Source organism: Rattus norvegicus, chromosome 1, assembly GCF_036323735.1.
Source record: "Rattus norvegicus strain BN/NHsdMcwi chromosome 1, GRCr8, whole genome shotgun sequence".
NCBI classification, from domain to species: Eukaryota; Metazoa; Chordata; class Mammalia; order Rodentia; family Muridae; genus Rattus; species Rattus norvegicus.
Genome location: NC_086019.1, coordinates 211813158 through 211828790, shown reverse-complemented (window position 1 = coordinate 211828790; position 15633 = coordinate 211813158). Strand labels below are relative to the sequence as shown.

Genomic DNA, 15633 nt, shown 5'->3' with positions numbered 1-15633 from the left:
CAGGCCCCAAATTCTGCTTCTAGAAGGCTTGAACACATAGGGTTAGGTGGAATATTCTAGAGGTGACAACCCAGAGCTAAATCCCAGCACTACTAGCCTGGGCTTTTCTGGAGTCCTCTCAGATGTATCCAAGCAAGGTCTAGGAAGTCTCCTTTGTAGTCACCTTCCCATCCTCCCTCCCAGCTGTGTCCAATGCAACCTTCTAGCTGTTTTTCAAGGCAGTATAAGCTACTCCAGGATGCTCTTCCTGGATCTGCTCACCCTTCTCTTAAACAGCCTGAAGCCTAGAGTCTTTGGACAAAGCAGATTCTTGCGGCTTCCCCTTGGGTCCCAGGAACCAGGGTCAAGCCAAGTTAAGGAAACCAAATCTTCAATGTATGGAAAACTCAGTGCCACCAAAGGACCAGGGGTCACCGGACCAGGTGGAAGGTCAGCCAGTATATGATAAGGGGTTGGAAGGCAGCGGCTCCCAGGGTCAGGTACAGCTGGAGATGCTGCCGAGGGGTTGGGCCCCCCATGCTGTCAGGACCCGAAGCTGCAGTCCGCAAAGATCGTACCTGGAAGAGAGGAGAGCTGAGTGGGCTAGGAAGGGACATGTGTCCCAGAGGAGAAGAGGGGAAGAACACCCCATACTCACAGTGAAGTACATGAGTGCAGACGATGTCCAGGCCAGGGCCACGTAGTAGCCATCACTGCCGAAAAGCAGCCCTGTGAGCACACTGAGGATCATCCTGGGGGTGCAGGGATGAATGGGTGACTCCCAGGGTCCAAGCCTGAGACTAGCCCTACTCAATACCATGACCCACGACTCCAGGCTGTTCCCTACAAAGAACCAGACTCCAAATGGATCTGCAAGGTTTCAGGACTCAGCCCCAGGACCTGAAATCCCCTTCTCTTCTCTGGGCTCCCCAAGGTAACTCACAAATCCCCAATCTCTTTAAAATCACTGGTTCCAAGGGGAGACTGTTAGAAACAGCCATCTGCTTAGAACATAGAGCCAGAGGTTGACATGGAGTGGCCTCGGACCCTTCGGGCTCCTCTCATCCCACAAGCACTCACCCTACATACTTGTAGCCACTGTAGGCCAAGAGGTGGAAGGTGCCCAGTTCACTGCGTACGGTGGCCAGGTAGAGGCCCAGAAGCAGAGCCAACACCTCCATTAACACCCACACCAGTGCTGTGCTCGCACACAAGCCCAACACCTCTGGGGAGAACCTGCAGCCATAGGAGAAGGTAGGTCAGGGTGAGCCATCCCGTGGCAGGTATGAGGTGAGACGTAAGGTGGGTGAGCCAGGACCTGTCACAGATGCCCTACAGAGGAAGGGAGTAAGCCAGGAGGGAGAAGAAGACAGTACCAACCTTTGCTGAATGCCTAGTGCCATCCCAGCCAGCAGCACGTATGTGATGAAGGCCATGGCTGCCAAGAGAAGAGAGGAATTCGTTACTCTGGCTTCCTCACCCAGAGCCCCTCATCAGGCATTCAAGTCCATGGGTACTCAGCCTCTCCCACACTTCCCTCCCTTCCCATCCCAACTTCACTCACCCTGTACATCCAGCTCTCCAGTGTCTAGTCCCCAGTGCACCTCTCTGACTACCCCCTCCAGCTGAACACTACTGGACCTCCGAGGACCATAAGTCATCACCGTCCCTCCTACGCTAGGGAGCTCATCAGCTCCCTGCAGTGCCTCCAAAAGTAACACCATGACCAAGACCACTGCTCATCCTAGACAGGAACCAGCTTGATTTCTGGCAAGACTAGAACCAAAAAGGAGACTCCATGGATCACCTAGGCTGTCCCTAGGGTCCGGGATTCTAGAAATAGGGTCCCTCTCAGCCAACAATTATTTCTTTCTTTTTTTTTTTTTTTCTGGAGCTGAGGACCGAACCCAGGGCCTTGCGCTTGCTAGGCAAGCGCTCTACCACTGAGCTAAATCCCCAACCCCTCAGCCAACAATTATGAGTTTGGCCACTGACACTGGCTAGGTCCCTGACCATGCAGAAACCCCTGGTTAACTGTGGGCTGTTTTCACAGGAGCTCAAAGATTCAGGGAGACAGACATGCTCCAGCAGTGATTTCAACTCAACAGTCACCTTCCCCTGCCTGTCCCCTACCTCCCCAGGTGTCAGATTGATGTAGCCACCAAAGGGCACAGCACTGCCACCTATCAGCTATGGGACAGTTAAGGCCCTATAGCCTTGACTTCAACACATGACATAGGATGACAGTACCAGCTTTGTAACAGAGGTCATGAGAGGGTCTGGACAGCTCTGCCCTTGTATATCTGCTTTCCTTGTGTGTGTCCTTTTAGCCAACAGGACAGAGAAAAGTGGAGTGCAGAGGGGACAGACAGCTGTGAGGATCCAGAAGGGAGGAAGCATTTGCTCCAGGCTTCCTAGAGGAGAGGATGGTGGAGCAGGCAGACCTCAGAGGACAGGCAACAGTGATAATTAGCATTTACTGTCTGGTGTGTTTCCTTCATGCCAGGTGCAATGCACAGCACATAGCATCTTCTAGCACTTCGCGACAATTCTCTGAGGAAGAAGCCATTTCTTTGTCTTGCTTTAATGAAGGCTGAAAGATCCAGCCTGAAGTCCTACATTTGGAGGCTGCTGGGCTAAGTAAAAACTCAAAGCTCCAGGCTGGAGAGAGGCAGGGTTCAAATGAAAAGGCAGGAAGTAGAAAAGGGGGTAACATTTAAAATGTAAATTAAAAAAATACCACCCCCTCCCAAAAAAGGCGGGAAGGTGTTAAAGGAAATGCCAAGGTCACATTCAGGAAGTTTCCTACTGGCCACCCTGTCAACCTAGTGCCTAGCAACAGTCACACAGGAAAAGCTCCAGGAATCAATGCTGGGTCATTCATTGAATCTTCTTCCTAACTATGCTTCAAGGCACAAGTCCCCTGTGTCCCCAAGCCCACGTCAGAGACTCACTGGGGATATAGAGGTCAGGCGCATTGAGGTCTTTCCGTGGGGGCAGAGGCACATCATGACTGTACTGCACTTTCCAGTTCTGGCGGTGGCAGAGGTGGTCAGGTAAACAGAAGCAGAGAACACGAGAGAGGGGGTTGAGATCTGAGGATCAGTCAGGTTACTCACAAGTGGGGAGAGGCTTGCCAGCTCACCTGGTAGGAAGCTCACCTGATGTGTGTAAGGGAAGACCAATAGCCCTAGCTTCTTGGCTACATAGGCTGTGTCCACAGCAAAAAAATACTTGAGTTTGTTTATAGACACAAAACGGTGTAGCTGGAAGTAAAGAAAAGACGCTGTGGACATGCCACACAGTGCTCCTTCCTAAAGGATGCCTGGGGAGTAAGATGGGATCCTGGGATACACCAACCCTAGCCAGAAACCCTGACACCCTCCTGAATACAGGCCACACCTCTTTGTGCACTATGTCCTTCCCTTGGGATGCTATGGAGCTGCCATAGGCCATAGCCATATTGGCCACTGGGTCTCCAAGCAGGTTGTTGACATTGAAGGCTACATCAGCTCCTGGGGCTGGGTATCCGCCTAGTTGGCTGGAATAACCACCACTTGTATCATCGAAGAGTGGAGGAGGGTTTGGAGCTGCCCGGGTCCTATGCTTGGAACCTGTAGGTGTGGGAGTACCAAAGTAGATTACAGAGTTACAGAATAAGAACCCCTTCCCCAGGCTGAGAAGTTGTACATAGGCCCGAACAACTTTTGAGTTAAAGCCAGAGTGGATTTTAAGAACGATCTCCTATCCTTTTGGAGGAATCCTTTACTACATGTAGGGGAAAGGCTGCCTAGACATGGCAACCCATTTGGGGTTTCTAGGAAGTCTCTCAAGGGAGAAGATCCCTGAGTACTGGCGAGTGAATAGACTGTTTGCTTGGGCACAATCGCCGGAAAAACATCCCTTAACACGGGTAGAAAAGGCAACGTTGGCTACTCGGAATCCCTGGACAGTGATCAGGAATGCTGCCAGAGTTTTGTAACCAGGAAAGGCAATTCTGGAGGCAAATTCGGTACATGCAGGATTAGACTTGAGGATCCCAGCAGTGCTGTCGCCGCCTGATATGAGGACCGGCTAGTAAGGACGAAGTCCAGGACATGCTGCAGCGTGGCACGGCAGGAACCCAAGAGACACTCTCCCCGCCCTGGGCAGCGGTCACCGCAGGCCCTCTCCCACCGGACGAGTGGGTCTCACAGCTTATTTGGTGCCCCGCTGCCAGGCCGCGCCCCGCCCTCCCCTCTCCTCACGCACCGTGGACTCCATATCCCGAGTGGTAAGCCATGGCCGGACGTTCGCTCTACCCAAGGGTAGACTTCGCTGAGTTCTGGGTACAAACACTACTGAAACAGCCGCTTCTCTTGCCTTGTCCTGCCCAAAGTTACCCGACCGTCCGACACGTCCTGGGGCTGGCCGATCGCCGCCGCCATGTCCACGGCGTCACACTTCGCTGTCCACCATTGGCTCGTCCGAGGAGCCGGTTCTCCCCTTCACACTTCCAATTGGCTACTGATGAGCCCTCTCCCAATCGGGTTTTGTCATAGTCAACTTCCGACAGCTGGGGGGACGGCGCTACTCAAGATGCTCTCGGATTGACTAATAGGCTTGCTAATTTGCGGCGCTACCAGCCAATGGGTGGGAAGGAGTTGTAACTTAGTTCCGCGTCTGCGCCGAGAGGCGCTTGACGCTCCTTGCCACGACTACGCCAGTAGGAAAGATTGAGATCCGGACAGACTCAGCTAGTCAGGGCACAAAGTTGGCTCTGACGCAACGCAGTCCAAGAGGAATGCGGCGATCGGTCAAGCTCTGACCAATCCCTGCCCCCACTCTGTGCCCTCTTTCCTTCGATTCACTCAGTCCTCTATTGGAGCTTCCGGCCTGCTAGGACGTGCTGTTGTCGCCCGCTCCGGGAGAGTGATAACGCGTCCCAGAGCCCTAGAACGCTGACTCCTCCTCCGCCCTCCCACTCCTTTCAGAGCAGGTGCTGTCCGTCCGCCGGTGCTGAAAATGCCCTGTGGAGTCCGCCACTGTCCTGCTCATCCGCGAGGGCCTCTGCTGGGAGGGTTTGGAATCGCGCTCAATACATTATGCACACACGCGCTCGCTCGCACGCACGCACCGGGCTGAGGACAGAAACTGAGACCACCTAGAAGATACAAAGTTCTGGTGGTATACAGGTGGGGGGCAGGAATCTGTACTGGGCCTTGTTCCTTTGCTTTCATCAACGGTCCTGTAGATTTGTGAGGCAGAGGTGTGGTGACAAGTCTCCTGAGTCATCACTAGTCCTGTGATCTCGAAGTGGGGCCCTTAAGCCTCACTCTTAGTCTCCCAGGCTCTTTTCATCCCACCCAGGCTGTAACTATTCCCACCCTTGCTGAAGACAGTCTTCAAGGGTCCCTCTCTCACAGACTGTCAACCACTAGTCTCTAGACAGCATGACACACCCTCTGATACTTGCAGCTGACTAAGTAGGAAACTCAGTGTTTAGTTACATAAGGCGAGACTTTCCTGCTCCCCAAACTCAGCGCAACGGCTGCTTTTGCTCCTCTGCCTGGGACGCAGAGGATATCTTTCCCTTCCTATCCATTTGTCCAAATCCTTTAAGAGGCATGTTAGCTTGCCTGTGAGATGGCTCAGCAGACTGCCAAGCCTGAGGACCTAAGTTCAATTCCAGGCTCCAAACGGTGGAAGAAGAGAACCAACTCCTGAAAGCCATCTTCTGATTTGCACACTTGATCTATGGTTAAAGTGCACCTCTTTGCACCAGCCCAGAGACAGAGAGAGAGAAAGAGAGAGAGAGAGAGAGAGAGAGAGAGAGAGAACAAATAAAATTAAAATGTAATTACATCTAAACATCTAAAGGGGAGGGGTATGTTGGGGCTAAAGAGATGGCTCAGCGGTTAAGAGCACTGCTCTTCCAGAGGTCCTGAGTTCAAATTCCAGCAACCACATGGTGGGTCACAACCATTTGTAATGAGATCTGATGCCCTCTTCTGGCATGCAGGTGTACATGCAGATAGAGCACTCATATACATAAAATAAATAAATAAATATTTTTAAAAATAAAAGGGGGGATCATTTTAGCTCTTAAGAGAGGGACAAAAGGAACAGAGGCCTGACCATGGCCCAGAGTGATGGCTAGAGTCTGGGTTCTGAACCCCTCTTTGATCCAGATTTAATATCCAGATTTTCCCTGGATATCTTGCATGAGGACAGGAACTATGTCATTCCTAACACCTATCTATGCCCTCCTAGTGCCCAAGCACACTAATTACACATAGACAATAGCCAGAAAACAGCTGGACTCAGATACTGCCCTCAGTAAACAAATGGGGGGGCGGTTGGAGAGATGGCTCAGCAGTTAAGATCACTGATTGCTCTTCAAAGGACTTGATTGGATTCTCATCATCCACTCAGCAGCTCACAATAGTCTATAATTCCAGTTCCAGGGGATCGAACACCCTCTTCTCCCCATTGTGGGCATTGCATGCATGTGGTGTACAAACAGATAAAAATAATAATTTTAAAAGTAAACACAAAATAAGTAAAGTTGGAGGATGTGAAACACGCTTTTAATCACAGCACCCGGGAGTCAGAGGTAGACGAATCTCTGAATTCGAGGCCTCTGAATGTGAGGATCCCAGCCTGCTGAGGACAACGGAGCAGAGACTTTACGCACCTGAGAAAGGGTATCCCATGCAGGGCAAACCTATTCCTCCCCCGCCTGACCTAGTGAATTTAACCCAACACTTTTTCATTCCCATTTCTCAGATTAAAAGGCTGAGTTTATGGCTGGAACATGCTGGTCAAAAGTCCTGCAGACTAGAGTTTCTGTGGCTCCAACCCACCGGCCTTAAGAGTCCAGCAGATGAGACTGTCTTTCCCTTCTGGGTATTAACTGTCAACAAGCAAAGCGTATGGGGTGAAGTCTGGGTGGGCTTAGCGCTGGGCCCATCCCCTAGAGAGGAACCTGGCGGACGTCCACACACCATGGCCCTCTTCATTACTCAGTTGGGGAGACTCGAGCGCCGCAGAGCAAGGACTCGCCCAAGGTCGCAAGCGCGAGCGCAGCTGGAGAAACCAGGCGTCCGGCGGCCCAGACTGGGCTTCCCACAGGCGAGGGGGTGGAGATGGGGTGTGCCCGCGGTGCCAGGCGCGGCCAGCGGCGCCACCGGTGCTGCGGGGGCGGGGTCAGCGGAGGGCGGGGCGCCGGGCACCGCGGCCGCCAACGCCGCCGCGCTGGGGCTGGGCTCAGTGCACTCTTCAGCGGCCGCCGAGCCGAGCGGACGCCCCTCGGGGCCGCGCCGCAGCCCTCCGCGCCCCTGCTTATCATGCCCCGGGCCCGGGCCCGGCAGCAGAAGCAGCCAGGACACCATGCCGGAAGGCGAAGGTGGAGATTGCGGGGAGGTGCCCGCGCTCGTTCCGGACGGCGAGCCCCTGCGGGAGGAGGTATGGGGGCAAGTAGTGGGAACGGAGCCAGGGCTGTAGAGAGGTGAAGGGGACAAGTAGAGGGGCGATCCCCGGAGAGGGATTAGGGAGGAAAGTCCCGGAGCCCCTCCAGCAATGACGTCATTGGGGAGACAGCGTTCTGGTAAGGGTCGAGGCTTCGGGATCCGGGTAGGTCAAGGCAGGAATGGGTGGCAAGAATGTAGGGGAGACCCTGATCCTCGGCGCCCCCTCAACCATCATCTCCTGTCCTGTGACGTCAGCCTCTGTGGCCCCCACGCGTCCCTATTCCATAGCGCAGCCAGGGATGCTGTCCGTGACTGCTAGGGCCATGGGGTCAGGCCCCCAGTCCTGCCCAGTTGCTCACGAGGTGTCGGGCGGTGCCTGCAATGCAGTAGCGGTGGCAGGGACCGGAGGTGGGGGAGGGAAAAAGGAAAGAGAAAGGAGCAGAGCCCTTGCTGATACCTTTCTCTCCCCCACCCCCAGGTGAGGACTGAGGGCCCACTCCAGTGGTTGAGCTCCCCAGAGCCCCTCCCCAGCTCTAGACAGGAGGATGTGCCAAGTGTGTAAGATGATAGGTGTGGAAAACAAGGTGGTGAGTGGACGGCGTGTGTGAGCAGATATAAATGAGCTTGTGTGTGTGGTGTGTGTGTGAGAGAGAGAAAGAATTCTGGTGGCGTGTTCCCTCTGTCTTCAGTAGGAACATATATACCCTGTAGTCAGGTGAGCCTCTAGTGGGTCCCTTGCCTTGGGTCTTCACCCAAGAGTGTGGGTGTGTATGATTTCATGCTATGCCTCTCTAATGTGTGGTTTAGTATGGATTGTGGGTGTTAAGTTGCTATAGGGTGGGGTAGGTGTGAACTGTGGTCAGGTGAGGGTTTTATGTGTCTAGGTGAGGGTCTTACATGAGGGTCTAGGTGCCAGTGTGTAACATGTGTGCATGTGTGTCCTGTGCTGACATACATGTGTGGGTAAACCTTGCTACCGCCATGACATGATGCCTGTGCTTTGAGAATAAGCAAGGTCCTGGTGTTCCTTAAATGAGCGATGGTGTCCCTTTGTGGTAGGTGGGTCTATGATGAACAGGTGTTGGGGGGTAAGTGTGTGTGTGCCCCCGGCTAGCACAGGTCTAGGTGGCAGAATGCACCTGTAGATTTCACACACTATAGGACCATGCTGCCCTGGATGGGTCTAGGGCCAGCCTCCTCCCCTGTTGGACCTCTCAAGGCATGGTGGGACTGAGTAGATGACATTACCCAGAATCCCACTGTATACTCTCCACCTCTTCTCTCCCAGTTCCTTTCCCCTTTCCTCTTCCTGCTCTTTTGTTGACACCAGAACTGAGGCAGCCAGGCTGGTAGTCATGCCATGGAGGATATGCCAAGCCCTTTGGGTCAAAAGTACTTTGTGCTGTCCAGCATCTTGTGTCCCATCCCTTCCCTCATCACAGATTGAGGGTGGGGGGTGGCCCTCCATCTGCTCCTAGGCCTGACACACCTCCATTCCCTATCTCCCCAACCCTGCCCCAACTTAACAGCCTCTCCCAAGTCTCCTGCCATCCCTTGTTTCCACAAGGGACCAGTGGGAGACACAAGGAAGCAGCATAAGTGTTTATTCCCAGGGCCAGACTCTGTGCTAACAAATTCCCACATGTGATCTCTCTGAATCCTCAACAACCAGGTATGCAGATGAGGAAACAGTGTTAGAGTAGATGAGGGGTCCGCCCAAATTACACTGAGTAGAAGAGCGAGAGGTTAATAGCTGGGTTTCATAGCCTGCCCCCCAACTAATGCGCGCACACACACACACACACACACACACACACACACACACACACCACTCCTTGCCATATCAGCCTAATAGATCACCACAACCAAAATCCAGACCCAGAGAGAGTAAAGATATAGCCAAACGCACACAGCAGAATAGAGACAGGACAGGAACTACCAGAAATCCGATTGAAGGAGGGGAGGTCATTTCTTCTCTGTTGGGATCTTACTCTAATAGGGGGTCTGCTGACTGAGAAACAGCGGGGACACAGGAGGAGGCAAGCTCATAGGAGATAAACAAGATTTGCTACTGTGAGACTTGCAGCAAGATAGCTCAATCAATAGAAGGAAGCTTCAGTTTCTTCTTCTGTAAAGTGGGTCCACCTCCTTCACACCAGTGGTCCCCCACTGACATGTACCTCTCCTTTCTCTGCCCACCCCGCAGCAGCGGCCCCTGAAGCAGTCCCTGGGAGGCTCTCTATGTCGAGAGTCTCACTGGAAGTGCCTGCTCCTCACACTGCTCATCCATGCCTGTGGGGCTGTGGTGGCCTGGTGTCGCTTAGCCACTGTGCCCCGCCTGGTCCTGGGGCCTGAGGCAGCCTTGGCTCGTGGGGCTGGCGGTCCACCGCCCACCTACCCAGCCAGTCCCTGCTCGGATGGCTACCTGTACATCCCATTGGCCTTCGTCTCCCTCCTCTACCTCCTCTACCTGGCAGAGTGTTGGCACTGTCATGTGCGGTCATGCCAGGCGCCTCGCACTGATGCCAACACCGTGCTTGCCCTGATCCACCGGCTGCAACAGGCTCCTCCCTGTGTCTGGTGGAAGGCCACCAGCTACCACTATGTGCGACGCACACGCCAGATCACTCGCTACCGCAATGGGGACGCCTATACCACCACACAGGTCTACCATGAGAGGGCGGACAGTCGCACAGCTCGGGGTGAGTTTGACTACAGTGCACATGGTGTCCGTGACGTCTCCAAGGAGCTCGTGGGCCTGGCAGACCATGCAGCCACGCGGCTGCGTTTCACCAAGTGCTTCAGCTTTGGGAGTGCTGAGGCCGAGGCCTCGTACCTCACGCAGAGGGCCCGCTTCTTCAGTGCCAACGAGGGCCTGGACGACTACCTAGAGGCCCGCGAGGGCATGCATCTGAAGGATGTGGACTTCCGTGAGTCCCTCATGGTCTTTGCAGATCCCCGCAGCCCACCCTGGTATGCCCGAGCCTGGGTCTTCTGGCTGGTGTCTGCAGCCACACTGTCCTGGCCACTGCGAGTGGTGGCAGCCTATGGGACAGCCCACGTGCACTACCAAGTGGAGAAGCTTTTCGGTGCCAGCTCACCACCCCCAGGGGCTGTGCCCAATGGGCCACCACTCTCTCGCGTGGCCACCGTGGACTTCACAGAGCTTGAGTGGCACATCTGCTCCAACCGGCAGCTGGTGCCCAGCTACTCCGAGGCTGTGGTCATGGGTGCCGGCTCTGGGGCCTACCTGCGAGGCTGCCAACGTTGCCGCCGCTCGGTCAGCAGCAACTCCCTGCCTCCTGCCCGTCCCAGTGGGCCTCGCCTACCCTTCAGCCGCAGCCGCCTCTCGCTAGGTGCTGGGGGCCGAACCACCCCAGGGGTCTTCCGCAGCTTGAGTGGAGGCCCCTTGGGGCGCAGAGGGGAGGACACGGAGCCTCTGGAAAGCCCTCCGTGCTATGAGGACGCCCTTTACTTCCCGGTGCTCATTGTCCATGGGGACAGCGGCTGCCGGGGAGATGGGCAGGGTGCACTTTGAGATACCCGCCCCCTACAGCCCCAGAAGTCCCAGAACACCCCTCTCTCCTCACCATCTCACCACGGGCTTGAATGTCTGAATAACTGTCAAAAACAGGAAAGAAAACAGACCAGCCATGCACAAGGGGTGGGAGTGGAGTGGGATCCTTAGACTAAAATGTGGTGACACGTGGTCCTTTGAGGAGGAAGTAAACAGCATCTAAGTCGAGTCTGTAATCTGTCCCCAGCATGGCTCCCCAACCATCACCATGACCCCCTGTGATAGCAGATGATGCTGGGCAGGGAGAGAAGCTTCCAGAAACACTGGGATGGGGAGGAGACCTGGGCACAACTGTCTGCCTCTCTGCCATAGCTGAGCTACATGGGGAGCCCTCCAGCAACATAGAAGCACAAACCGGTGGCTTGGGACCATGCCCAGCTGAGGTGGCTATCCTGAAGCAGAACAGCTGGCTGTGGCTGCCCCATAGCTCGGTCCCCTGCCCACCAGACTTCCCATCCCCTTCAGCTCCATCCCTCTCATCTGCCCTCTGGCCTCTGCTCGGGGCAAGTGCCCTGATTATCCCTAGACCCTAAGGTGTGGTCAGTCCCTCCGCAGCACCCAGCACCCGTTGTCAGAGCACAGTTGCTCTCCTCCCCCACCTTGGCCTCCCTGGTTCCTGCTGCACCCTCACTACATCCAGCTTTCCTTGTGACCCAGGTTTTCCAACTCTGAGCCCCAGCATCCTAAAATTCCTATCTGCCTCTGTCAGCCACACGATACCTGTCCCCGCCATTCCCCCCAGGCTTCTCTGCTCTTCACTTTCTAGGTGAGCCACAGGACGACAGGGCATCCGAGGAGCTCTGCCCTGGCCGCAGCCTCTTGGACGATGCCCTGGCCTTGCCTTGAAGGCCCCTGCTTCTCCCATTCATGGAGCCTGTCCAGGGGACACCATCCCTCCCTAGGGAGAACAGAATCATCCCTTCCCTTCCAACTGGGGATTCCACCCCCTCTCAGGGGCTGGCGGGGGAGGGAGGAGACAGAGAAAACTAAATAAAGTTATGAAACGGGAAAGGTTTCGCACATGTGTTCCTGGGTAGTGGATCCAAGGCCACCGTTGCAAGCCCACTGAGTGCACTGAGCCAAGTGTGATGGTGGGTTCAGGGAGGAGACCCGTAGGTAGCTTCTAGCATTCAGACACAGAGTGGGAACTTTTCTGCCTTGCCCAGGGCCTCTGAGACCTAGCTTTGAGATGCCCTGGGTAGCTGACTACACTCAACCCCAGTTTTAGGACCTGATTACATAGTATGCATTGTCTCAAGTGACTTCTCTAATAGCCTGGTGGCAATTGCAAATCTGCTGGGTGTGCAGAGGACTAGGGGGTGATGTCTCGCTCTCACTGTGGGGAGAAAGCTAAGGGCTGTAAACCAAATACACTTCCACTGTGGCCATTGAGCTGGGGCAAGTTGAGGGACACAAAGCTGAAGCAGGACAAGCCAGAACGGAATCTAAAGAAAGAGAATAAAGAACAGAGGAAGGGCCTCGCTCTTGGAGGGTAGCACAGGAATGTGTCTGAAGCGTCATCGTCGTATGCAGAGTTTGCTCACGGTGTCTACTGCACAAGAGTGCTAGGCTGGGGAGAAACATGAATGTAATCAATTCCCTGACTTTGAGTAGTATGGGGAAAACAGAAGCAAAGATCCCGTGGCTCTAGGCCCATATGTGTTTAAACTGGAGCCACGGTGAATAGTTGAGAAGGGAGAAGGCAGCTTTACATGAAGACTTAGTAGGACTTGGCCAAAGTCCTGCTATCTGCAATGAAGTCTAGCTCAGTGGGTACAGCGCTTGTCTAGCAGGCAAGAGGCCCAGGGTTCCACCTTCAACACTGAATAGCAAGCATGGTAATGTGAGTCTATCGTCAGTGTTCAGAAGGTAGAAGCAGGAGGTTGGATGTTCAAGGTCATCCTCAGCTAAGTATGGAGTTCAAGATTAGCCTGGGACACATGAGACTCCACATAATAAATAAACAAACCAATAACTGAAGTAGAAAACCTTACAGTGCCCCAAATACCAAGAAGTCTTCCGGGGTTGGGGATTTAGCTCAGTGGTAGAGCGCTTGCCTAGGAAGCGCAAGGCCCTGGGTTCGATCCCCAGCTCCGAAAAAAAAAGAACCAAAAAAAAAAAAAAAAAGAAGAAGAAGAAGAAGAAGAAGACTTCCTGGGGAGGCCGCTGTCCTTCCTCCTCCTCCTCCTCCTCTAATACCATAGCTGCCAAGTGCTCACCCACCCTTCTCCCTCAATAGTAGGAATCCAATTGTACCCTAGATGGCAATGACTCCGGCCATAGACAACATGTCGATCCTCCCTTGCATCTATAGTGTGACATAATTCTAAGACACAATCAGAAGGAGCGAGAAGGGATTTCTTTTTTTTTTTTTTTTTTTTTTTTTTTGGTTCTTTTTTTTTTCGGAGCTGGGGACCGAACCCAGGGCCTTGTGCTTCCTAGGTAAGCGCTCTACCACTGAGCTAAATCCCCAGCCCCGAGAAGGGATTTCTAATGATGTCTTTTAAGATAGAAACGATGTTGGGGAAAGCTGTTGCTTTTTGTTTTCTTTTACTCCACCCATCCTGTATTCACACGGGACTGTGCATGTGACAGCCGGAACTCCAGCAGTTCTCTTGGATCTGGAGGTAACTTTGAAAATTGCAGCCGTGTGCAGAGAATAGTAATACCAAGATAAAAGATCCTGGGTTCCTATTGGCTCAGTGGGGGGTCCCGAATCGCTCCTGGTTGCCTACTTCCAGACTTCAACGAAAAAGGGGTAAAATGTAGTTTATTTAAGTCTCTATTTTCCCCTTCATTTCTATTACCAACAACCTCTATTAATTATCAGGCAGTGGTGGCACACAGCTTTAATGCCAGCATTCAGGAGGCAGAGGCAGGCAGATCTCTGTGAGTTTGAGACTAACCTGGTCTACAGAGCGAATCCCAGGACAGCCAGGGTTATACAGAGAAACCCTGTCTTGAAAAAAAACCCAACCAAACCAAGAAGGAACTACGGTCCTTGCCATCTCCTTTTTGCAGCTGTGGGTGAAGAATGCAGTCAAAGCACAATGCAGACTCCCATCTCTGCCTACCACATAGACGGCTTCCTCTGGAGCTCTCCGGAGTCCAGCTGGATTCTTTGGAGTCTCTCCATGCACAGGTCTGGCATAGGACTAACTAGAGACGTCGATTAGAGCAGCCACTCATGGATTTCTGGGGCCTGGGTCCCCTCATGCCTGGCAGCTGCTGCATGGACAAGAACAGTTGTCGCACAGAGGCACAGCTGAAGGTTCTTATACAGACATCAGGCGTAAGCGGAGAGAACATCGATCCCACTTCTCCACGGGGTGGAAGCACAGCCCTGGGATCCCAGAACTAGGAAGTGAAAGCAGAAGAATCAGGAGTTCAAGGTCACTTTAGACTATGTAGTGAGTTCCAGTCCAGACTCTGGTACCTGAGACCCTTTCTCAAAAAACAAAAATAAACAAACCACTCCCCCCACTTCCCAAATAAAAACAGGAGCTGGGAGAAATAAGAAAAGAGATAATAGCTGAGCCCAGGCCACTGCCCCGTGACCTCTACAGCTTGGTGTGCCTTTTACGATGTCGGCTGAAGGCAGGGTGGTGGCAGTATGTCAGATGTGGGTCTCTCAGGACAGAGTGACCTGCTAAGGTCATGTATTGGGGTATTTCATATTCATAAATTTAGGTGGCAGGGATGAGGGACAATTTTTTGGATTTTTTTTTAAAGACAGGGCTCTGTGTGTGTGTGTGTGTGTGTGCGCGCGCGCGCGTGCGCGTACACACACACACACACACACACACACACACACACACACACGCATCCCCTGGCTGGCCTGAAATTAGTTCTGTAAACCAGGCTGGCCTCAAACTCACAGAGATCCACCTGCTTTGGCCTCCAAAGTGCTGGAGTTGAAGGCATGCACCACCACTGCCCAGGGTAAGTATACTTCTTCTTTTTTTTTTTAAGATTTATTCACTTATTATATATAAGTACACTGTAGCTGTCTTCAGATACATCAGAAGAGGACATTGGATCTCTTTACAGATGGTTGTGAGCCACCATGTGGTTGCTGGGAATTGAACTCATGACCTCTGGAAGAGTAGTCGGGTGCTCTTAACCGCTGAGCCATCTCTCCAGCCTGTATACTTCTAATACTATAAATCACCCAGACTGTGATATCCAGATACAGAAACAGAAAACGAGTTAGTTCTGGCTATTTCCCTGGACTAGTATAGCGTCAGGGCTCACTGTGGACACCCCTGACAATTTTTGGGGGGTTCTTTCAGCAGCACCATATGATGAACAGACAAACTCACATTGTCAGCCAGGACCTCTGGCTGGAGTTGCAGATGCCAGTGTCCATGACTTGGGCAATCCAAGGATAACAGCCAAATACTTGGAACTCAGTGCTGACAAACAGGATGTCTCAGTCCACACACACAACTCAAGTACTTGCCACTAGGCCTCATCACCTCTCGGTGCTGTTACACTGTAGATCAAAGTTCAGCATGAGGCAGGAGCAAACCACTGACCATGATACCTCCTCATGGATTTCCATCACCACCTGAATAAATGACACCACCCAAGGGGATAAGGAAAACTCAGAAGTCAGAGCTGGAG

At 53.2% G+C, this 15633-nt stretch overlaps 2 protein-coding genes across 4 annotated transcripts; one reads left to right on the top strand and one right to left on the bottom strand.

Moving 5' to 3' along the window:
• Nucleotides 1-353: 353 nt before the first annotated feature.
• On the bottom strand, nucleotides 354-4870 carry Yif1a (Yip1 interacting factor homolog A, membrane trafficking protein). 3 transcript variants are annotated; one of them, NM_172017.2, is made up of 8 exons: nucleotides 4231-4415; nucleotides 3382-3593; nucleotides 3141-3245; nucleotides 2934-3012; nucleotides 1360-1417; nucleotides 1060-1215; nucleotides 638-731; nucleotides 354-557 (listed from the first exon to the last, which is right to left on the bottom strand). In NM_172017.2, exons 1-8 carry the CDS (start codon nucleotides 4259-4261, stop codon nucleotides 411-413), a joined length of 882 nt encoding a protein of 293 aa, NP_742014.2. In that variant the 5' UTR covers nucleotides 4262-4415; the 3' UTR covers nucleotides 354-410. The 3 variants fall into 3 exon arrangements, with proteins under 3 accessions (NP_742014.2, XP_063133038.1, XP_038945904.1); XM_063276968.1 differs by having other exon boundaries at nucleotides 354-731; nucleotides 4231-4475; XM_039089976.2 differs by lacking the exons at nucleotides 2934-3012; nucleotides 3141-3245; nucleotides 3382-3593 and having other exon boundaries at nucleotides 4231-4870.
• Nucleotides 4871-7232: 2362 nt separating this feature from the next.
• Tmem151a (transmembrane protein 151A) lies at nucleotides 7233-12018 on the top strand. The gene is made up of 2 exons (NM_001107570.3): nucleotides 7233-7425; nucleotides 9637-12018. Exons 1-2 carry the CDS (start codon nucleotides 7351-7353, stop codon nucleotides 10966-10968), a joined length of 1407 nt encoding a protein of 468 aa, NP_001101040.2. The 5' UTR covers nucleotides 7233-7350; the 3' UTR covers nucleotides 10969-12018.
• Nucleotides 12019-15633: the final 3615 nt, after the last annotated feature.